General features: G+C 39.7%; 1 protein-coding gene across 2 annotated transcripts in view; it reads right to left on the reverse strand.

Moving 5' to 3' along the window:
* The window catches only part of ndst3 (N-deacetylase/N-sulfotransferase (heparan glucosaminyl) 3), a 138,397-nt gene that overhangs the window by 56,884 nt on the left and 56,011 nt on the right, over positions 1 to 25,502 (reverse strand). For both annotated transcript variants that reach the window (XM_017717433.2, XM_017717435.2), the window contains exons 3-5: positions 22,091 to 22,178; positions 20,856 to 21,010; positions 12,223 to 12,408 (exon numbers count right to left, since the gene is read on the reverse strand). In XM_017717433.2, the coding sequence (XP_017572922.1) occupies positions 12,223 to 12,408; positions 20,856 to 21,010; positions 22,091 to 22,178 (429 nt within the window). The remainder of the gene's footprint in view (positions 1 to 12,222; positions 12,409 to 20,855; positions 21,011 to 22,090; positions 22,179 to 25,502) is intronic.

Consider the following 25,502-nt stretch of genomic DNA (forward strand, 5'->3'; position numbering starts at 1 on the left):
ATGTCATGTGTTGTGTTATGCAATGTTAGATTATGTGCTATGTTTTTTGGACTGTTCCATAATGGGTTATGTTATGTTACACGACGTATTGTGTGTTGTCTTGTGTTGTGTATTGTGTTGCATTGTCATTAAGCCGCTGAGCTGAAGCTACCTCTTGCTGGCTTTGCCTCGGCAGAGCGGAATCTGAAAACAATTCTGATGGGAAAAAGCTAAATGCTGACAGTGCCTCGTCAAATGTGCTGTTGCAAATGGGGGGAAAAGAGTGAGAGTGTGAGAGAGAAAGAGAGAAAAAGAGACAGAGAGGTGGACAGAGTGAGGTTATACGTTACTGGACACATTTTGAGGGCAGAGTGGAAAATTGCACCCCAGCAGTGAAGGCTAAATCTCTCTCTTTCTCTCTCTCTCTCTCTCTCGCCCTCTCGCCCTCTCTCTAGCTCTCCCTGTCTCTCTCACTTGTCTCGGTTTAAAAGAACAATGTGAAAAATAACACAGCGACTCCAGTGTTTGGTCTTCACCTTATTACAGCAAACTAGACAGCTGTGTGTGTGTGTGTGTGTGTGTGTGTGTGTGTGTGTGTGTGTGTGTGTATGAGAGACAGAGAGAGAAAGAGAGAGAGAGAGAGAGAGAGAGAGAGAGAGAGAGAGAGAGAGAGAGAGAGAGAGAGAGAGAGAGAGAGAGAGAGAGAGTGAGTGTGTGTATGTTTGTTCTTTTTGTTCAATTGGGCACAGTGAATATTTCTGCCTAGATAGTTGCAATGTAAGGTGTTACAGGGTGTGTGTGTGTGTGTGTGGTACACTGATGAGGTCCAACAAGCACTCTTTCAATCCACTTTAATGGTCTGTATATATTACACAAGCAGGCAGCTTCCCGCAAACTACTTAAGCAGAACCGCCTATTACTTACATTCACACACTCACACATGAGTTTGTATTGCTGTCTTGCTGGGGACTTCTGTATTCAACTTCTGTATTGCTGTAACTCTGTGGTGGCTACTGGTCAAGCTTGGATTTTTAGCACTGCAGCAAGGACAATATCTGGGAACTGAGTGTGAGAGCACAATGATTTTTAAAACTGTATTGCTGTTGTTGTGGGACTTTCTATAAACTTCCATATTACAGTAGCTCAGTGGTGGCTGGTGGTCAAATTTATATAGTTTTACGTGTTGGCCAAAAGTGGGTCAAAAGTTTATATGAACTTTTGTTAGTATTTCATGACACTGGCCCTTATTCATCAAAGCACACTGTAATTCATGCAGATGTAAAGAGCCAATAATACAGTAGCAGCTCGTGAGCCAATGGCTGAGCTCACAGGTGGAGTATGAGGTCGAGCAGTGGATGCACTTCGCCCCTACTGACCAAACTTTAGAGAAGGTGCATAATTAGTATTACTGTTATTTTTATTATTATATTTGGCTTTATAGAAGATAATGATAACAGTTTTGGTTAATTAAAAGCAAATCAAGCATTTTTCCGGTTGTTAAGCTATTACTCGCAAATGGATAAGCAGACGTGAGTTTGATCGTACAGATACACCAAAGATCAAATTGATGAATAAAATGTCTGCTGGAGTTTTTAAACTCCTCAGTGTCACTGCTGGACTGAGAATAGTCCACCAACCAAAAATATCCAACCAACAGTGTCCTGTGACCACTGATAAAGCACTAGAGGATGACCAACACAATCAGTGCAGCAACAGATGAGTTACAAGGTGGACCAAAAAAGAATAGGAGTGTCTAACAGAGTGGACACTGAGTGGACCCAGTGTTTAAAAACCCCAGCCGCTCAGAATGATCCACCACCCAAATAAAACCTGCTCTGTGCTGGTCCTGTGCAGGTCTTGAGACCACTGATGAACAGACAGAAAGGCTACAAAGTGCACCTATATAGTAAATGGCCCTGATAAAATAATACCAAGCACAAAAGCAAGGAGGTTTTAATGGTATGGCTGATCGGTATGTGTCTCTTTTTTTTTTTCCCTTCTCAATTTCTTTGAAAACACCATCTGGCCTTTATGTTGTGTAAAGATTTGCAGCAGAATGCATACATTTTTATATTACAATTAAATACTTTTTATTTTATTTGTGGTGTTAAGTTACTGGTTTGGAGATATGAGGTTATGCACTAGTAATGAGAATTTGCTAGTCGAGTGTCCAGTAGTGAGTGCTCTGTCCACTCACTTCCTCCCGAGTGTTAGTGCGAAATCTGCCTTGAACGGTCTCAAATGTTTTATAGCAGCTACTGTTGAATCAGCGAAAACCTGAACATTAGAATTCCACACAGCACACTCCATATTTAACTGCTGTAATATGGGCCAAAGGTGCCCAAGCCAGTTTCTTTTTCATGCTCGGATTAGGATTCCCAGGACCAAATGCTTCCTGACAGAATATATACATAATTCAAGTACAACTGAAAATATCCATTGTGAACGGAGGATGGTAAGGAACTGGGTGCATCACTGTTAACCTTATAAAAATGCAAATTTAAAACAAAAACTTACCATAACAACACTAACATAAGACATCTCTCCGTTGTAGCTCTTTCTTGCTGGTGTACAGCTGATACTATAACTCATCTCTTTGACGCAAAGTTTGTGTTAGTGTAGTCCTAAATCAGTGGTCAGTTTCTGGAACAATAACTTTACACTCCTCAACATCGCTGTAAGTGGTTTGGATTACTTGGATTGTCAGAAGCAAAAAACGTAACCAACTTCTAAGACCGAACTTTGGAGGTGTGGAAAATATCCCTGCTTATTTCTTTGAAGAACTGAAAGCAAGAGCACTGAAAAGTCCAAGCTAAATACTGAATATTCTCATAAACTCTTCAGTTGTCAAAGCGTCTGCTGTTTCCTGGTGATAAAAAAATGACTAACGAATAAAAGCATGTTAGGTTTGGCTGGATACTTAATAAACAAACAAATAAATACAGAGAGATAAAAGAGTGATCTCTGATTTTTGCACAGTACCACAGTACTGTATAATAAAGTGGCCAGCAAGTGTAACTACAAGGTAGGTGTTTCTAATAGTGACCGGCGAGTGGAAGTACAAGGTAGGTGTTTCTAATAAAGTGGCCAGTCAGTGGAAGTACAAGGTAGGTGTTTCTAATAAAGTGGACAGTGAGAGGAAGTACAAGGTGTGTGTTTCTAATAAAGGGGCCAGGGAGTGTATCCGGGAAATCCGGAATTGATTTACCAGAAGCTCCTCTAATAGAGACTTTATTCGAACAGCACTTAATTGAGTACGGTGCTCTGGCACGTCGGAGTGTTTGACTTGTATCTTTATGCCAAGCACAGCGCTCATTGTAGGGCTTTCTTTGCCAGCCACAGATTTCATCAAAGTCATTCCGCTGCTATCAGGAGGTGCCATTGTCTTTGGCGCTGAACACGACAGCTAAATTATGGGTCCGCACATCAGCGATTCAAAGTGTGCCTCGTGACATTCATCCTTTTATAATGGCGACGAAAGAAAAGATGACACATTTCCAACATGTGAATGAGTGCCGGCTCTGTCTGACAAAAGACGGAGGGCATCTGATTCACTTGATCCTCTGAAACCTCGACAAAAGACGTTTTGCGCGATGAATCATCAGTGTCTGGAAAGCTGAGAAACAAAACACTGACATTTTCATACAGAGAAATGACTCTATTTCTGAATGCTAAGTGGAGTGATAATATTAGCACTTCAAATGAGAGAGGGAGAGAATTAAACGCAAACAATCGTTTTGCAATCACTTGCTGATTTTAGGTGTAGAATGTTTGCTATTATTGCCATACTTTCCATAGACAGCCTATGTTTATGGACTGACACTAGCTCTTACAGGGCGCCAAATGTATGAACCTGAGAAGACCATATGTGCTCGTAATGTGTCTGAAATGATTTCATATTACTGAGGCTGTAGCTATTCATGTGAACTGTGCAGAGGACCACCCAATAATTATGCTATGCTTCTAAAAGGGTTTAAAAGGCAGCAGAGCCGTCAACAAGCTTCAGACAAAGGAGAAAATGCGAGTTCAATGACGAAGAGATTGCAGTGTTTATAAATGTTCTTTCTCACCAAAACATTCTACAGGACTGTAATTGCACTCCAGCTCAACAGAATATGGGAAACAATGGTACTAAGAGTCTAAGGCACTCTAGGCAAACTCTGTTGGTAAATATACTTCTGCACATCTTCCAGGCCTGTGCCTCCATCTATTCCCTATGTCTTCTGCTATCCATACAAAAGAACTCTATAGATTTTTTTTATAAGTCTCCCCATTAATCCACCTGTCGGTCATAAGCAAAAACATTCAGAATGGTTAGATATGAGATGTGATGTTCTAGAGAAGCTAGATACGGAATTCACAGTTGATAGCAGGAGCCAGACTCCCAAAGCATTTCATGCCTCTAAAAGCTACTTCCATGAAATGGTTACAAATACGCTGCTGGACCAGACTCTGTTTTCTCATAGTTAAGAAAGGCTTTTGGCCTTTTTTTCATATTTACTAATAATTTACTATTATCAGCGTCACATCAGGGATATACATGAGTACTTCAGTACTCATTTAACCATTCAAGGTGCCAGCAATCAAATACTGAAATTACTATTCAGGTATTTGTTACAGTCCAGACCAATCACCAAAAGACAAATAAAATTTAGAGATGCCAATTTTATGTTAAGAGGACTGTAAAATGTGGTGAGTTCACTCATAGGTGCACATAAGTGCATTATATTACAACCTTAATGTGAGTGTGTTGTCAAAGACGCTTAAGGACATGGCTGAGAAAACAGGGCGTGCTATGGCTGCTGTATTACTAACTGGGCTAGCTGCTCTAGCTGATGTTAGCTACGTCCAGAAACGATGACATATATCCCTGACAAACTAACATATTGGCCCATCAGCCACTGAGGAGAAAAGACGAGGAATCCTCATCAGCATCCAGTGTTTTACCAGTTCGCTCTGTTAGCATCAGTCACTGTTACCCATTCAACACGAAAACCTACCGATTTTTTAAATGTGTAACTTAGACCTAAATTAGACAAAAAGTATTACCTTACATTAAATATAAAAATACTGTACATACTGCACAGTAAATTAGAACTACCCTAGACTCAGTTTTAGTCTTAGTTTTTAGTATTATGACAAACATAGTACACAAAGTAATTGAGGTATAATAAAATAAGCACAATAGTAAACTGAGTTTTGCTTAAAGATGGCAAAATACTATTTGATATATATCTATATATATCAAATAGTATTTTGCCATATATCTTGCTATTGTTGGATCAAAACCTCGTATCTCCAAAAAGGAAAAAACATGCTCTACTTTTAATGTAAGTCTATGGAACCACTTTCCAAGCCAATTTTTGTCATTTCTGTTGGTCCTTTCATCATGAAATGTACACACAATATATAGTACCACAGGCATTTTCAAAAAACTGAAAAATACAAGGTTTTGTTCATATATATATATATATATATATATATATATATATATGTGTGTGTGTGTGTGTGTGTGTGTGTGTGTGTGTGTGTGTCTGTCTGTGTGTACACTCACTGGCCACTTTATTAGGTATCAGTTGCTTGTTAACACAAATAGCTAATCAGCCAATCACATGGCCCAACTCAATGCATTTAGGCATGTAGAGGTGGTCAAGACAACTTGCTGAAGTGCAGACTGAGCATCAGAATGGGGGAAGAAAGGTGATTTCAGTGACTTTGGACGTGGCATGTTTGTGTGTGCCAGACGGGCTGGTCTGAGTATTTCAGAAACTGCTGATCTACTGGGATTATCACACACAACCATCTCTAGGGTTTACAGAGAACGGGCCGAAAAAGAGAAAATATCCAGTGAGCAGCAGTTGTGTGGACGAAAATGCCTTGTTGATGTGAGAGGTCAGAGGAGAATGGACAGACTGGTTCCAGATGATAGAAAGGCAACAGTAACTCAAATAACCAACCAAAATCTGGAGGAATGTTTCCAACACCTTGTTGAAAGTATGCCACGAAGAATTAAGGCAGTTCTGAAGGCAAAAGGGGGTCCAACCTTTTACTAGCAAGGTGTAGCCTTGTAGGGTGTGTGTATATATATATATATATATATATATATATATATATATATATATATATATATATATATATATATTAGATATATAGATAGATACATAGATAGTCAGAAGAAAAATCTCCAAAACGATCATTTTTAAGGAGAAGAAAAAAAACACGCTTTACTTTTAACATCAGTCTATGGATGAATTTTTCATGAAATTTCCACACGATGTAGAAGGCAACAAGTATTTTTACATTATTCAGATTTTCTTTTTTTTTTTAAAACACAGTCCTTTAGGGCCTCTGTACATTCACATGCTACACAATAAGGAAAACTCAAGTTTTTTTCCTCAGTAATTCTAATTCTTTTAGTGGATTCAACAGCTATACATCAGCTGCAAAGAACAGAAACAGCCACGATGGCTCAATAGCAATCAAACTACTTACATTTACAGTCATACCTGTTCACTGAATAGATTTCATTTTTAACCATTTTCTGTTTATATTTTTAACTTTATAATTACCTCCAGAGATTCAGTGGGACTGCGTCACTAACCCCTTAGCAATAAAGTGACATACATTATAAAAAGCCTCATATCAAGATACTTCACTGAAACTATGAATGAAATGACTCAACTCTGAGCAAACATGGATGTCTATGGTTAAGATGTGTGTGTTCAGTTGGCAGTGAAGTTGACCTTAGACAAAATCCAAAGCCAACAGCCTTTTAGATTTGTTTGTGGCTTTAGAAATGAGTAGAACAAAACCTTCTGTTCTGCTAGGATATACAGTGTTTTAATTCCATAGCCAGAGCTTTTCAATATGTGTAGCTTCAAACTCAAAATATATTTGTGGTAAAATTCACTGGTTTGCTGCTAAACAACTGAAAGGTGATGCCAAATAGCAAAGCTTGCTAAGCAGGGCTAGGAAAACTAACCAGGGCTTGGAAATGGTCAGTAATAATTTATAAGCCATGTATGTAACCTAGCATCGTACGTAACTCAGATGCTAGGGCACTGCACCTAAACCTCAAGGTGGACCGACAAGGCAGGGCTTGTACAAGTAGCTGGTAGCATGAGTTAAAGTATGAACAAACAAAGTTAGTGTCTTCAGAGAGTTAAGAATGAGATAAGAATTTATCCTGAAACCTCCAGCCTTTGTACCTCCACCCCTCCTACTAACTCCGAAAAATTCCGGATTGGTATACATTCAGCTGCCATCTTCCCCCTGCAGTGTGATCCGTGGAAAGTGTCTGCGATACTCTCTGAGCTCGGGAACGAATGACCCCATGGCTAGGATTTGTGTAGATGCTGTTAGACTGTACATCTATTTGTGGAGTTCATAAAAGTGAGGCGTGGCAAGAATAAGCTCAATGTCAGCTCAACCGGCACAATAATCCTTACACCAGCCATGTCCCAGAGACCCCCAGCGCTGTTCAATCAGGTTCTCTTCTCAGCAGAGACTCTGAACCTTATATCACAGAACCACTGTCCTATACTAGTGAAGACAATAATAATAAGCTGATAGTTTAAATGGACCATTCCAGCACATTATATTTTGATTATATTATGAGATACATTTTTCAATAAGAATGTTTATTAAAAAAGTTCTGTCCCATGTTTTCATGTCACTACCAAAACACAGAGTTTTAGTCTGTAGGCGGAGCCTTATTTTAGTCACACCCTTGTATTTCAGAGCAGGAAGGGAGACTGCATCAGGTCTCAGGTCTCAAAATTAGCTAAAACTACCACACCCGAAACATTTGATAATGTTTCTGTAGTGACAATATTAGCTAATTTTGAGCAAAACTCAAAAACCCTATCTGGGACATGACTAGCAAACATGGCTTTAAACAGCTGTTCACAGATAATATATATTTTATTTATTAAAAACGCAAAACCGTCTATGTTATGATTTTTTAAATAGTGACAAAATGAAATGTTCTGCCATTTATTTCAATAAAATAAGCAGATTTCAGCCTGAGGTCCAAGTTAGTTACTAGTCTGAAATGTGTTTAAACTCTGAATTTGAACCAGCTTCATAGAGTGATTATAAAAAAGTGAATAAAGTTATTTTTTGGAAATCATATATTAAGTTGGCATTATTTTTACATATATATGGTCTCGAACAGTTGATGAAGTGGTATTTACAAGTGGGAAATTTGTGTACCTGAGTTTACATGATGTGACATATGATGGGACCCTTTCACTTCTTCTATTGGTAAAAAGGGACGGTGATGCTATGATTAAATACATTTATGCTTAATGTTCTCTTAAAAAAGCAAAAGAAAAAAAGCATGACATGGGCCGTTGCCATTTACAAATGGCATAAAAAAGCCTAAAAATAGAATTCCATTGCTGTTTTTTTGAGAACAAGAATTACTAAAATGTATAAATATATCAACGATCTATTTCGAGGTTTTTTGTCACATTATTTTTCTCGAGATTTGGTCTCTAGGTCTGGACGTTGGTCTGGACATTCTTGATGATGTACAGCTTTTTACAGTTGTTTTAATGCCTAATCGCACAGGAGGTAATTTCCTACTTTACAGGTTTTCCTTGATTTTATTTCCAAATCAGCCATGTCTGTTTTTCTCCCTCCTCTCCATAGAGAGCTGAATTTAGTTTCTCTGAATATAAATCTCTACGATTTTGGTGTTTTTTCCAAGTTGGTAAAAATGTTCCTTTGACCACTTCAAAGTGCAGTATTTAGTCTTCTAGCATGCTGAACATTTTCTGAACTGTTGTGAAATAGCAGGCGTTTTGGAAGTCCTTCAACCATTTACTTGATCTGAGTTACAGAACTTTGGGCACCATCCTCTCTAGACTGGGAGAGCATCAGCAGAAGGAGAAAAAAGAAATAAAGCCTATCAGAGAAGTGAGACCTTGCAGGCTGATTAAAGAGGCTATTATAACTGCATCTACAGATATACAGCAGTTTATACTCACATACAGCTATACAATATCATCAGAACATTACTTTATACGAACATGATTCATCACATGATTCAAACATAAAACTTGCGTCTCCTGTCATAATATGTTAGTGCTGTGGACTACACTTGGATGTGTAGGTTTTATCACTGAAGAGGAGAGCATTTTTAAACTAATCCAAGTCGAATAGGGCTTTAGGATGCATATCATTAATAGATCTTACTGAGCTGAATGCACTTTGGGATCTATGAGTTTTCCAGCGTATCAGAACAATGTTATTCATTTCCGTATGAATGCTTGCGAGTATGCGAGTATTTTAGCTTCATCGATTTGCAGCTGCTGCTCTGAAGAACGCTGTATTTCAGCCATCTCCAGCAGCCAGTCTCGCTGCATATTTCATGAGCCTACCAGTGTTACAGCCCAGAGGAACACACACACACACACACACACACACACACACACACACACACACACACACACACACTTGCTCAATTGTGCTGACCACTGTTACTATGAACACTTTAATAAGCACTAAAATGCAACATGCACTACTATTTCAATTTGACTTCTCTTGTTAATATATTAAGTTATTGCTCTCATTATTTCATTTGCTCTAATTAATAATCAGTAGCTCTGTCTACTATTCACTTAAAAAACTAAAGTGTCTGCAAAAATGTATGTGTTAAAGTAAAATGTACTGGTCAAAAGTTGGGAGGCAGAAGAAACTACACATTCCTTATATTTTATTCATTACTTTCACTATTCCCCATTCATTATTTAAATTTTTGCTATTTTTCCTGTTTAACCGTTTAATATTTTTGCTATTGAACTATTTTGATATTTATTTATTCTTTTTTAATTTGGCTGTTTTTGCTATTTAGCTTTTTTATTTTTGCCTTTTAACTTAACTTGGTTAGCTTTTTAACTTAGTTATATTTACTGTTGAACTATTTGGTCCAAAATACTAATTTTTATTATTTTCACCTTTTAAATTTTTGCTATTGCGTATTTTTCATTTTATTTCAGCTATTAAGTAATTTTCATTTTCGTTATTTTCACCGAAGAACTTTTTGTTTCATTACTCATTTGTTATTTTTAATAGCTTTAGCATTTTTTTTTAATTTCGACATTCCAGAAAAACAGTGACATCAAAACTATAAATTAACACACATTAAATTATTCGACCAAAAAAGCACAAACAAATCCAGAAGATGTTATATTTGATTATTCAACATTGCTTTACATAAATTTGGCATTTTCTTTCTCAAATACACTGAGGACTTGATGCTGAAAATAACTTTTTGGGGCATAGATTCACACACAGGCAATGTGTTAGACTTTACAACTTTCACTGCATTTTGTCTTAAAAACAAATCAAGAATTTAAGAAAAAGCCTTTAGTTCAAAAACACCTATGGATCATTCTGCTGAATAGTTTAAAATGAAGTAATTATAAACTATTAAAAGTATTCAGACCTGCATTCAGACATTTATGAGAATTTTGTTATGATCTATATACAACCCCAATTCCAATGAAGTTGGGATGTTGTGTAAAACATAAATAAAAACAGAGTACGATGATTTTCAAATCCTTTTCAACCTATATTCAAATGAATACACTACAAACACAAGATATTTAATGTTCAAATGGATAAACTTTATTGTTTTTTGCAAATATTCACTTACTTTGAATTTGATGCCTGCAACACATTCCAAAGAAGTTGGGACAGGGGCATGTTTACCACTGTGTTACATCACCTTTCCTTTTAACAACACTCAATAAGCGTTTGGGAACTGAGGACACAAATTGTTGAAGCTTTGAAGGTGGAATTCTTTCCCATTCTTGCTTGATGTACAACTTCAGTTGTTCAACAGTCCGGGGTCTTCGTTGTCGTATTTTGCACTTCATAATGCGCCGCACATTTTCAACGGGAGACAGGTCTGGACTGCAGGCAGGCCAGTCTAGTACCCGTACTCTTTTAATACTATGCCATGCTGTTGTAACACGTGCAGAATATGGCTTGGCATTGTCTTGCTGAAATAAGCAGGACGTCCCTGAAAAAGACGTTGCTTGGATGGCAGCATATGTTGCTCCAAAACCTGTATGTACCTTTCAGCATTAATGGAGCCTTCACAGATGTGTGAGTTACCCATGCCATGGGCACTAACACACCCCCACACCATCAGAGATGCTGGCTTTTGAACTTTGTGCTGATAACAATCCGGACAGTCCTTTTCCTCTTTGGCCCGGAGGACATGACGTCCATGATTTCCAAAAACAATTTGAAATGTGGACTCGTCAGACCACAGGACACTTTTCCACTTTGCGTCAGTCCATCTCAGATGAGCTCGGGCCCAGAGAAGCCGGCGATGTTTCTGGGTGGTGTTGATATATGGTTTTCGCTTTGCATGGCAGAGTTTTAACTTGCACTTGTAGATGGAGCGACGAACTTTGTTCACAGTGGTTTTCTGAAGTGTTCCTGAGCCCATGTGGGAATATCCGTTACAGAATGATGTCGGTTTTTAATGCAGTGCCGCCTGAGGGATCGAAGGTCACAGGCATTCAGTGTTGGTTTTCTGCCCTGCTGCTTACTTGCAGAGATTTCTCCAGACTTGTTGGACTATTTGCTCACGCAGTTGTTCACAAAGTGGTGAACTTCGCACCATCCTTGCTTGTGAACGACTGAGCCTTTCAGAGATGCTCCCTTTATACCCAATCATGACACTCACCTGTTTCCAATGAACCTGTTCACCTGTGGAATGTTCCAAACAGGTGTTTTTTTGAGCATTCCTCAACTTTCCCAGTCTTTTGTTGCCCCTGTCCCAACTTCTTTGGAACATGTTGCAGGCATCAACTTCAAAATTAGTGAATATTTGCAAAAAACAATAAAGTTTATCCATTTGAACATTAAATAGCTTGTCTTTGTAGTGTATTCAATTGAACATAGATTGAAAAGGATTTGCAAATCATCGTATTGTTTTTTTATTTATGTTTTACACAATTTGGGGTTTATATACTGTATATATATATATATATATATATATATATATATATATATATATAAAAATATAACTATATATATAACTAACAAAGCACAGAGTCGTTTTTTAGAGCAGGAAGTGAGACTGTATCCCTGTCCCTCATGGCCACAATGTGAGCAGTTAGGCTTAAGTCCAAATATGCATTCAGTAATATGTATCAAATTAAGGCTCCTCAAATGGTGAAATATGGCCGTGCGTGGGTTTATGTATGAGCGGGCTCTCACCATGATGTCATTGTGGATGAAGCCTTTGCGGTAGCGGGCAGGCTTGAGATGTGGATATTCTTCAGTGCTGGTCACTCTGATCCCCCACGCTCTCTTCCACGCTTCATACAGCTGCATATGGACGGGATACACTCCAGAATGGTGGGGGGCTACTGCATAACCCATATCCACAGGAATACCATGTTCCTACACATACAAACACACAGGTCAGAGACAGGGGCATACACACACTGTACAACTAGAAGGACACAACATATAGTCCATACACACACACACACACACACACACACACACACACACACACACACACACACACACACACACACACACACACTGGCAATAGTTAAAGGAGCTGCTTCAAACATCTTGGCTGATATTCTGGTTGAATTTCTTCCTCCTGAGTCAGGGATGTTTCAGTCACGTTTCAAACAAAAATGAAAATGCAACAGACCCTTGATTACCTCCCACTGTCTAGTCTGTTGCATCTGAAGTCTCCACTTTATTTTTGAGGCTGCAGATATAAAGGAATAGCCAGGTTCTGGGGGTTAGCACACCAGAGTCATTGGGTGCATTTACATGCACTTACTAATCCAGTAACAGCAGAAAATTAGATTTTGTCAGTAATCTGATCAACACGTTGCATAATCAGATAACGGGGAAACTTCAGGTCTACATGAGTCAGGCCGTAATCGGATTTCTGCTTTGCAAACAGCCAATAACTCACAACAAGATGTGGCATAAACATAATGTAAAACTCAAACTTCATGCCATGGAATTTTTTTTTTAATTGCACCACTTTATCTGAATATATGAACACACATCATCTAGACGATGAAGAACATTTAAAATCTTCGCTTCGTGTTTGGTTTCAGCGCCTCTCCAAAAGTGTTTTGCTGCGTCTTGCGGCAACGCTGCTCGCATATTTCTGGTACCGCTGTCTGTTCTCGTACATGCATAGGCTGAGAAATCCGAAAGAAATCCGAGTAAGAGTGTACATGCACTGAGAAATCTGATTACTGAGCTAAAATCCAGCTCTCTTTACCAGATTTCTTAATCGGATTTCTGGATGGGAATATGTTTTTTTACATGACCATTTGAATAATCAGATAACTGCGTAAATCTGATTATGATCGGATTATTGAGTGCATGTAAACACACTCATTGCTGTGCTTCTGTTTCTTCTCATACCGCCTAAGTAAAAGCCCCAATGTGTCAGTCACACTACGTTTTCGGCACCTTGTGCATGAAAGAAGCCTCAACCAGTCGATACTGAAGCATGCATGCCTGTATATACTTTCCAAATTACTGGAGTGAATGACTGCACATATGAGATAAACAACTTCAGAAGTTCAGTGAAATTCGCTTCTTTTTCAAATTTCCTGTGCAGCAGTTTCATTCAAGCCTTTACAGATGCCAGAATCTAACTGCATTTAAGGTGGAATGTAAAACTCAAACAAAATGCTGCTGAATAAGAAGCCAAATTCAGCCATGAAGAAATTCAGATGTGAAACAACATTCAGCAACATCTTTGCCGGGCCTGGCTTGCCCAAATAGATACTTATAGAAGTCTTGGCTCTATCGTGCATACCACTGCCAACTGTGGCTGCGAGTCCAAGAGAACATGTTTGGCCTCACACACGCTGGGTGGGTAGAAAGGCCCTCCCCCTTTCCCATCACTCAGTGTGATGCTAGCCAACACAGGCATTTAGCTGACAAAACAGAATTGCCAGTTAGCATTCTCCTCCAAGTGTCCTCAGTGACGTCGCATTAGCTGCAGTTTAAAAAGATGCTGTTACGCTTCACTTTTCCTGGAGGAAGCATGTGCTTGCCTTCACCCATGGTAGCCTGGTGTGTTAGGGGGAAAACTAGCTACCATGTGAGAACTGGCAATGACTAAATGGGGGAAAACTTGGGGGATAAACAAAATCTAATATTCTAGATATCCATCCATCCATCCATTTTCTGAGCCGCTTCTCCGTCAGGGTCGCGGGGGTTGCTGGAGCCTTTCCCAGCAGTCTTCGGGCAGAAGGCAGGACACACCCTGGATGGGTCGCCAGTCCATCGCAGGGCAGACAGACAGACACAGACAGTCACTCACACACTCACACCTAGGGGCAATTTAGCATGTCCAATTGGCCTGACTGCATGTCTTTGGACTGTGGGAGGAAACCGAAGAACCCGGAGGTTGGCCCAATACTTGGGATGTGTACAGGTACTTCCGTACTCTGTTAACCATTTAAAGTGCCAGTATTCAAATACTGAAATCACTATTTGGGGTATGTTTCTTCACAAGACGAATAATTCACTGAAACTCCGATTTCATTGCCAAACGTTTAAAGTTTTGCTCCTATAGTGCAGCTTTTATTGCTAAATAAGCAAGGCTGATGTTAGCTTGGTCCACAAACAGCTCAAATATGTTTCTTTGGAAAACTAACATTCTAGAGCTTCAAACACGGAAAAGGAACAACTCTAGAACATGAGTCTCCATCAGTGTCTAGTGTTACTGGTTAGCTGTAGTTCTAACTCATTAGTCTCCTTTATGTTACTCATTGAATTGAAGGAACTTAGTCGTTGCACAGTGTACTCGTACACTTGCACAACGAAATTGAAGTACAAACCCCCGCTCTCGGTGCAAAGAAAAAGCAGAAAGTGAAAAATAAAAATAAGATAAAATAATGTAAATACTATGAAACATGTTCCTCTGGGTGATGCTAATGTTGTGCAAAACCAGTGCTGTCACCTAAAAAGCTAATCCACAATTCTACATTAAAATCTTTTTTTTTCTTTTTGGTGTTGTTACTTAACTTCTCTGTGGTTAACATGATATTCATGAACACATACGGACCATCAAATATCTTTATTAGTTAGAACGCAAATTTCTACTGGACACACAATGCGGATACCAGGTATCAGATATTCTCTCTTTGTGATGGTTTTCCTTTAAAGGAATTGTTCATTCAAATATGCTAATGTTCAGAGTAAATGAAAACAGGGCGCATTCAAATGGAAGCTACAGTGAAGCTAAATGGAGCTCTTGAACACATTCTACAAGTGCTGTAGAAGGGGCAGTGAGAGAGCAAACAGCAGGTGTTTAATATGGGTGACTGGACAAACCAAGACACACACACACACATGCTGCCACTGGCAGTGATTATGTTTGAACCCAGTGGACACGTTAGTGTTTAATCACACGGGAAATGAAACATTTCCTCACAGCCGAGAACCAGAGCCACTTTCCATTAACCAATCTGAGTTTGTGTGTGTGTGTGTGTGTGTGTGTGTGTGTGTGTGTGTGTGTGTACATGGCATACATTTCTCAGTACAATAAGTCAGTGTGTAGGTCAGGATCTCAGCACATCCAAGACATTTCATGCTTAACTGACCACAACTGACCAACACTTGAAGGGGCACTTTGGCCTAAAACTAGACTTTGATATGTTGTTTATGCAATGATGAGCAAAAACATTATGACCACTCACAGATGAAGCGGATAACGTTGATTATTTATTAACAACGGCACATGTCAATGTCTAGGATGCAGTATATTAGGCGGTATGCGAACAGCTGGTTCTCAAAGTCAGCGTGTTGGTTGTGGAAGAGATCAGCATGCATGAAGATCTGAGCGACTTTGGCAAGGGCCAAGTCATTATGGCCAGAAGATGGGGTCAGAGCATCTCCTAAAAGGCAAAGTCCTCCCGGTCAGTAGTGGTGAATACCCACGGACAGTGGTCTGAGGAGGGACAAACCAAAACCTGAAATAAGGTGAGGAGTGCCCAAGGCTCATAGATGCGCGAGGGTAACAAAGGCTATCTCAAGGGTCTACCGTCAATAGGTAGACCCCATTCATGGCAGTGGTATTCCTTGATTGCAGAGGCCTTTTTCAACAGGACAGCGTATCTTGCCACACTGCACACGTTATTTGTGAGTGGTTTGATGAACATGATGAAGAGTTCAAGGTGTTGCCCTGGCCTCCAAATTCCCCAGATCTCAATCCAGTTTACCATCTGGGGGATGTGCTGGAACAAGTCTGATCTGTGGCTCCACCTCACAACTTACAAAACGTAAAGGATCTACTGCTAAATTACTGATGCCAGATGCCACAGAGCACCTTCCGAGGTCTTGCAGAGTCCATGCCTCAGCAGATCAGCACTGTTTTGGTAACACGTAGAGAACCAACAGCATATTAGGCAGCTGACCATAATGATTAGTGTTATGGACTATTCTATAGCCCAGTATTATATCCCCTCTCTTACCAGTTTGACAGAATTCAAAATTTGATATTGTTCTCATTGATTGAAGTTCTCTCATCACAATACCCAGCATGCATTCCACAAGGTGTTGACTCCTTGACTTTATTCAATTTAAACCAACACAGTGCCAGTCATAGATAAATGTAAATAACAAAACCTTCTTAAACAGAGTTTAGCCACTTTTTTTAGAGTGGTCACATCACAGTGATATAAAACTGTACAACCCCAATTCCAATAAGTTGGGACGTTGTTTAAAACATAATGTGATGATTTGCAAATCCTTTTCAACCTATATTTAACCGAATACACTACAAAGACAAGATATTTAATGTTCAAATGGATAAACTTTATTGTTTTTTGCAAATATTCACTTACTTTGAATTTGATGCCTGCAACACGTTCCAAAGAAGTTGGGACAGGGGCATGTTTACCACTGTGTTACATCACCTTTCCTTTTAACAACACTCAGTAAGCGTTTGGGAACTGAGGACACTAATTGTTGAAGCTTTGTAGGTGGAATTCTTTCCCATTCTTGCTTGATGTACAACTTCAGTTGTTCAACAGTCCGGGGTCTCCGTTGTCGTATTTTGCGATTTGTAATGCACCACACATTTTCAATGGGAGACAGATCTGGACTGCAGGCAGGCCAGTCTAGTACCCGCACTCTTTTACTACGAAGCCACGCTGTTGTAACACGTGCAGAATGTGGCTTGGCATTGTCTTGCTGAAATAAGCAGGACGTCCCTGAAAAAGACGTTGCTTGGATGGCAGCAGATGTTGCTCCAAAACCTGTATGTACCTTTCAGCATTAATGGTGCCTTCACAGATGTGCAAGTTACCCATGCCATGGGCACTAATACACCCTCATACCATCAGAGATGCTGGCTTTTGAACTTTGTGCTGATAACAATCCAGACAGTCCTTTTCCTCTTTGGCCCGGAGGACACGATGTCCATGATTTTCAAAAACAATTTGAAATGTGGACTTTTCAGACCACAGGACACTTTTCCACTTCCCGTCAGTCCACCTCAGATGAGCTCGGGCCCAGAGAAGCCGGCGGTGTTTCTGGGTGGTGTTGATATGTGGCTTCGCTTTGCATGGCAGAGTTTTAACTTGCTCTTGTAGATGGAGCGACGAACTGTGTTCACTGACAGTGGTTTTCTGAAGTGTTCCTGAGGCGATGTGGGAATATCCGTTACAGAATGATGTCGGTTTTTAATGCAGTGCCGCCTGAGGGATCGAAGGTCACGGGCATCCAATGTTGGTTTTCTGCTTTGCCGCTTACTTTAAGAGATTTCTCCAGATTCTCTGAATCTTTTGATGATATTATGGACTGTAGATGATGAAATCCCTAAATTTCTTGCAATTGCACGTTGAGAAACATTGTTGGACTATTTGCTCACACAGTTGTTCACAAAGTGGTGAACCTCGCACCATCCTTGCTTGTGAACGACTGAGCCTTTCAGGGATGCTCCCTTTATACCCAATCATGACACTCACCTGTTTCCAATGAACCTATTCACCTGTGGAATGTTCCAAACAGGTGTTTTTTGAGCATTCCTCAACTTTCCCAGTCTTTTGTTGCCCCTGTCCCAACTTCTTTGGAACGTGTTGCAGGCAGCAAATTCAAAATGAGTGAATATTTGCAAAAAACAATAAAGTTTGTACATTAAATATCCATAAACATTTGTACATTAAATATCTTGTATTTGTAGTGTATTCAATTGAATATAGATTGAAAAGGATTTGCAAATCATCGTATTCTGTTTTTATATATGTTTTACACAACGTCCCAACTTCATTGGAATTGGGGTTGTATAGATTATACCAAATGTCAGACAAATTTAAGTTATTAGCTAAAGTGGCTGGTAAGCAGTGTTGGATGGCATGGAAGTACTCGATTAGGTGAGGATGGTACTGCTCTAACATGCCTACTAAGTGAGACAATTAAACAACATAAATGCAAACCCATATTTGTTTTACACAGTCCTCTAGGTAACTAGCTTAAAACATACATTTTACACCCTTGAGCCAATCACGTTATGTTTGACTCTAAAGGTTTTAACTTCAGGAGTCAACCCTGCTCAATGACGCATTGGAGAAGAAGAATGAACTCTTTGGCAGTCAACTTCCCCGCACTACACATCACACAAACAGTGGGTGTCCTGACTGTCAGACTTGCCACTGTTCTACAGGCTAACAAATACAACAAAGGTAGCATTAATGTAGCTCTTACTAATGTATCTCAATTTTATATTTTTACAAGCTCGTAGCTTGTTGCCGTCCTCATCTGAGGAGTCATTACTGTGGTTAGAGTAATCAATTCTCTCCACTGTACTGAAGATTTGAAGACCGATTTCTACAGTTATATGGCTGCCATAAGACATTTGGCCTCCCAGGAATAAAGTTAGCTATCTGCCTTCACTCTGTATTCGTCAAGAAATAAAAGAAAACATTTAAAAACAGACCGACACTTCAAGATACATCATCAGAAGTGAGGTTTTTCTAATCGTTAAACTGGAAATACATTTTCGTGATACTATTGTGGCACCACTGTAGGGTGTGAGTAAGCATGTGAACAGATGTGGTGATGGTTAAATTTTTCATTATGGTCAGAGTGTCTCTTTAATATGGGAGTGTGTGTGTGTGTGAGATGCTTGTTTGCTACTGATCTTTTGACCTCAGTGGAAACAGCCACAAGAAACAAGCAAAGTGTTAAATCCCCAGCAACAAGACTGAACTCTTAACCCTGGACCATTAACACACACTGCTTGTTGAGGGGGTTGGGTGGGGGTGGGGGGGGGGGGGGGGTATGTGCTACTTAAATTAGACATGTTAAAGTGACTATGAGAAGAGGAACATTGAACGAATGCAGTAAAAAATACATGCACACACTCTCAAAGTGGCAATGGAGAGACTCAGTAAACTGGGAATTGGAGAGAACATGTTTCTCACAACACTGGTGCTTCGTTCACGAAGGAGGACTTCTCAGTTAGCCAGTTACCTCAAGCCCAAAGTCAAGTTTGTTGAGTAGCAGAAAAAATATCAAAGTTTGGAAGCACTTGTATTGTCAGTTATAATCGCTGTGAGCTTATTTACTAATAACTAATACAATAGAGATTGAAATGTTATAAACTAGATAACATTAAGTCTTTTTAGAAGGTTTATTCATTATTTTATGTTTTGGGGAACACTGGGATGTTATTAAATGATAAATAATCTACTGGAACTATCACTTTACAGCAGGGATGCCCAAATCTTTTGTCATGTGGGACCAAAGTGCAGTGCTGGTGTTGGCCAAAATGTTAAAATAGTGCACAAATATAAAAGGTGACTTTTTAAAAACTGTAATTTTTACATACAAAAATGCTTTAAAAGGAAGGTAAGCATTTAATAAGATGTATAAAAAAGATTGTTTTTTTATTAGATGAGGGAGTGGGATTTCTTTTCGTTATGTGCCAACATTGGCTCAGGGCCCTGATTTATAGTCATTCCTTGATAAGCCTTGAAGTTTGATGACTACTTTTCAAATATAAGGCATTGCAGATGTTATTTTTACTATTACATCACTCATGATGCTCTATATTTTGTGAAGTGGCACTCATCATATTGGAATCGTTAATGCATCTATGCAATATGGCCAAAAGTATGTGGACACCCCTCCTAACTACTATGTGCAGGTGTTTAACCCACACCCATTGCTAACAGGAGTATATCATTAAGCACATAGCCATGCAAGACAAACACCTTCAGTAGAATAGGTTGTACTGAAGAGCTCAGTGACTTTAAACATGGCACTGTCATAGAATGCCACCTTCGCCTCAAGTCAGTCTGTGAAATTTCTGCCCTGGTCAACTATAATGTTAGTCTGGGTTTGAAAGATGCCAGGAGAGCACAAACTACCTACCAGTGCCAATTCACTCCATATTACTACTCATGGGTTTAGAATAGGATGTCCAGCAAGCTTATACAGGTGTTACAATCAGATATCCACATATTTTTGGCCGTAAGTCAATAACTCTGTCACAGATTGTCAGCAGTAACAACACGCCATATCACTTCACTGTGAATGAACAACTAAACCGCTGTAGGCTGAATGGGCAGTCATATGCAAATGTGTTCAAGGTAGTAAGATCAAAATCACAATGCATTTAAAACAAGATGTTTTTGCATTTGAGCAGTAAGAGGTGTGGCTATTTCCCAATAGCACACCAAAGACATGGGTTCTTTACTGAGAAATCCTGCTTTGTGGACTATCCTTCAGGGTAAATAAACCCTGGAGAAAGAAAAAGAAAAGGAAAAAGAAAAATAAACCCTGGAAAAAGAAGTTATTTTAGGTTTGTGTTCTGTCATCACGGACATTGTGATTGGCCATTTCCTCACCAGTGCAAAGTCCTTGTTGAGAATCATCTGCTCCATCAGTGACGACTCGTTGTGGAATAGATGAGGTTGCATGTGACTCCACATGTGAGGAAACCACCAGAACTCATCCACGTACTTCAACAGGAGATCATCCCCTTCATCTTCCTCCTGCGTGCCTAAACACCCACGCAAAAACACACAGTTGTCAACATTCGCCAACACATTTCAACAAGGATTCTATGCAGTTTCACTGAAAAAAGCATTCCAAACAATACTGTCAGCAGTCCCACAGTGAAAACTGACTGTCCAAAATATTAAATTGCTTTGATTACTATACACTTCTGTAACATTCTGTCTTGCCCTGTCCTTGTTTTTCTCTGTTTCAGCCTTTGTTTTCTTGTTCCATGTGCTTTAGTTTTACTAGGCCATGCGCTTTTGTTGCTGTTCTGGCCTTTGCCTCCTCCTTGGTCCTGCTGCTTTCTTGTCATCTGTCTCACCTGTCTATTGGCTGTAGTCCCGCTCTCTCATTAGTCCCAGGTGTTTCGAATTTGTTCCATGTGTATTTATAACCTTGGCTGTATTCTTTGTGTTTGCTTGGTGTTTTGGTTAGTCAGACCCTGATCTGTAATCTTACTAGTTTCTTTCATGTCCCTTGTTCTTTTGTTTTCTTTCTATCAAAGTATTTTGTCATTAGTGTTCCTTATTTGTTTAGTCACTTTTACAGTTTTATTTCTTTCAGTGTTTTGAATAAATCTAAGGACTTCCTCTTTCCCAACGTTACATTTTCTCCCTTTAATTTTTGTACACCAGTGAGTGAAAATGTCCAGAAAAAGGTCAAATAATCTTTTAATAATTTTACATTCATCTCATAATGAGAAGTATTAGATGTACTGGCTACATTTCAGATATTCTCACTTGGCCAAATATAGGCTTTTCCATCTTTGCAGTGTTGCTGTATGACCCTCCTCACAAACGCACACAGAACACATTTTAAAACCGGCTTCCTCCTGCACACCACTCAATGTGCATAAACTCAAGATCATGTGTGGGAAACTTCTAATGGAAAACATCAAATTAATCAAAAATAGTAAAACTTTACCACAGGAAAGGCAGAGAAACTTCCGTGTTGCCATGCCACCACTTCTGTTGCCATGCCAATCGGGCCAGGATCGACCGTTTGTTGGCAGACTTACATATCACGCTCTGATCATGTCAGTGAACGAACTGTTTTTTCTTGCTCAAACGCGCGTACCAACCTGTGTGGAAAAACTTCCCCGAGAAGCCCAGATTGAAGGTGAAGTTTGAGATCTGAGTCCGCAGCATGTTCTGTGTCTCCAGAAGAGCCTGGGGAGAAAACGAAATTGAAACGATTCATTTGAGATTGCAAATTATTCTCTCGAGATTACACACTGCATATGGCTTAATCCAGGGTTAATTATTTGCAGATTACAGATAAACAGACGTCATATAACATCCGCCTGAATTTTGATAGCATAAAATAGACATGGTAAATTTTATGCTACTGAATTATGTCTTTTTATTTAAGTGACTATGTTCCACCCACAAATGTGTTCATCCAGGTTGAGTAAACTTCAAACGACACTTTGTCCTATGAGCAAGAGAGCATTCAAATGTGGTATCACATCCTGTAATAAAGCCTTCAAGATGTCTATAATGGAAAGGTCAAGTCTGCACATTAAGTCAAAACTTAAACAAACTACAGATTTATCAGCTAATAGCTCGATACGTCAACTGCAACCAATCTTTTGATCGCAAGCGCACTGAAAGAGTATTCAAAGAAAACTCAGTCAAAACTTGGTTCTGTACCATTTCTATTGATCTATTCATCATAAAATGTTCACACAATGTAAAGGGCAGCTGCTGTGTTCAAATGATGTAAAAAAAACTGAAGGAATGGAAGTGCAAATGTCTGGGTACCTCCAGTCAAACGGCATGTTTTGTTGATTTTCTAAGTGAAATGAATTTAACACATGCTCTGCAAAGAACAGACTGCGACGCATTTAATACACAATTGCTGTTTACAGGATTGCTGCACAATGTTTACAATTATACGTAATGCTATTTATTAAGATCCCAACATAGTAAAAATAACAGCGCACATAAGCTCAAATACGGCAAGTATTAACAACCGTTTTATTTAAACCATCTGATTGTAAAAACAAATATACTGTATGCTTTGATCCTTACAAATATTTCTCTGTGAGTTTGATTTTCAGTTTTGCCGTCCACTTACTTTTCTGACCACAGAACTGCTGTTTGTCTTGGTAGGACTATATAATATTATACACTGCTCAAAAAAATAAAGGGAACACTTAAACAACACAATATAACTCCAAGTAAATCAAACTTCTGTGAAATCAAACTGTCCACTTAGGAAGCAACACTGATTGACAATCAATTTCACAGCTGTTGTGCAAATGGAATAGACAGCAGGTGGAAATCATTGGCGATTAGCAAGACACACTCAATAAAGGAGGAGTGGTTCTGCAGGTGGGGACCACAGACCACTTCTCAGTACCTTTCTGCTTTCTGGCTGATGTTTTGGTCACTTTTGAATGTTGGTGGTGCTTTCACACTCGTGGTAGCATGAGACGGACTCTACAACCTACACAAGTGGCTCAGGTAGTGCAGCTCATCCAGGATGGTGCATCAATGTGAGCTGTGGCAAGAAGGTTTGCTGTGTCTGTCAGCGTAGTGTCCAGAGGCTGGAGGCGCTACCAGGAGACAGGCCAGTACACCAGAAGACATGGAGGAGGCTGTAGGAGGGCAACAACCCAGCAGCAGGACCGCTACCTCCGCCTTTGTGCAAGGAGGAACAGGAGGAGCACTGCCAGAGCCCTGCAAAATGACCTCCAGCAGGCCACAAATGTGCATGTGTCTCCACAAACGGTTTGAAACCAACTCCATGAGGATGGTATGAGGGCCCGACATCCACAGATGGGGGTTGTGCTCGCAGCCCAACACCATGCAGGATGCTTGGCATTTGCCAGAGAACACCAGGACTGGCAAATTCACCACTGGGGCCCTGTGCTCTTCACAGATGAAAGCAGGTTTACACTGAGCACATGTGACAGACGTGACAGAGTCTGGAGACACCGTGGAGAGCGATCTGCTGCCTGCAACATCCTTCAGCATGACCAGTTTGGCAGTGGGTCAGCAATGGTGTGGGGTGGCATTTCTTTGGAGGGCCGCACAGCCCTCCATGTGCTCGCCAGAGGTAGCCTGACTGCCATTAGGTACCGAGATGAGATCCTCAGACCCCTTGTGAGACCTTATGCTGGTGCTGTTGGTCCTGGGTTCCTCCTAATGCAGGACAATGCTAGACCTCATGTGGCTGGAGTGTGTCAGCAGTTCCTGCAAGATGAAGGCATTGAAGCTATGGACTGGCCCACCCGTTCCCCAGACCTGAATCCGATTGAGCACATCTGGGACATCCTGTCTCGCTCCATCCACCAACGCCACGTTGCACCACAGACTGTCCAGGAGTTGGCGGATGCTTTAGTCCAGGTCTGGGAGGAGATCCCTCAGGAGACCATCCGCCACCTCATCAGGAGCATGCCCAGGCGTTGTAGGGAGGTCATACAGGCACGTGGAGGCCACACACAATACTGAGCCTCATTTTTGACTTGTTTTAAGGACATCACATCAAAGTTGGATCAGCCTGTCGTGTGTTTTTCCACTTTAGTTTTGTGTGTGACTCCAAATCCAGGCCTCCATTGGTTAATAAATTTGATTTCCATTGATGATTTTTGTGTGATTTTGTTGTCAGCACATTCAACTTTGTACAGAACAAAGTATTCACTGAGAATATTTCATTCATTCAGATCTAGGATGTGTTATTTGTGTGTTCCCTTTATTTTTTTGAGCAGTGTATATTAATATATAAAATCCCCTGTTCTTTGGGGATCATTTTATAATTTAAATAGGGATGTCCCGATTCAGCCCCTGCCAGCGCTCCAATTCAATTCTAGTCCTTTAATATGAAGTATAAGATGATAATCTAATCCAATCGTGTTTTCATAGGTACTATGAAAAATAATAGTTCATTCAAGTAATAACAGCAGCCCAATTTAGGTAAACTATGCTGGGATCAAATTGTGCTGCTGTTATTACTTGAATGAATGAATATCACAGTAAAATTACATCATTTTTAGTGTTTGCATAGGGTGACAATCTGGACTGATGTTTAGATCTTTGGCTAATATTCTCTTGTTTTTTTGTCCTCCTTGATGATGTGGCCACCAGCTAATATGCACTAAAAAATCTCTGACATGAGCATAGTGGTGCACGATAATCTGAAAAGGATTATCTATTGTTTGTGTATTACCTATGTGAAATAACCATTTTAAAATGTTATGAATTCCATATGGTTTCATATATCTTTGACGTGTGTGCAGCAGCTGCCCTATTCTCTCATTTTTGAACTCACCATCTGCCAACTCCAGTTTAAAACCAGAAGCAATGAAGACATTCTCAAAACCTAAGGTTTTTTCATTTTTTAGCTTAAGACTTCATAACACCTTTTCACGCTTAGAAATCCTAATTTATTGCTCAATCTACCAAACATTATTTACTGAAACAACTTATAGTTAAAGTACAGTTAGTTCCTCATTAGGTTTAAAGCTTGTCCAACCTAGCAAGAGTAGC

Source organism: Pygocentrus nattereri, chromosome 22 (assembly GCF_015220715.1).
Source record: "Pygocentrus nattereri isolate fPygNat1 chromosome 22, fPygNat1.pri, whole genome shotgun sequence".
Classification (NCBI taxonomy): Eukaryota; Metazoa; Chordata; class Actinopteri; order Characiformes; family Serrasalmidae; genus Pygocentrus; species Pygocentrus nattereri.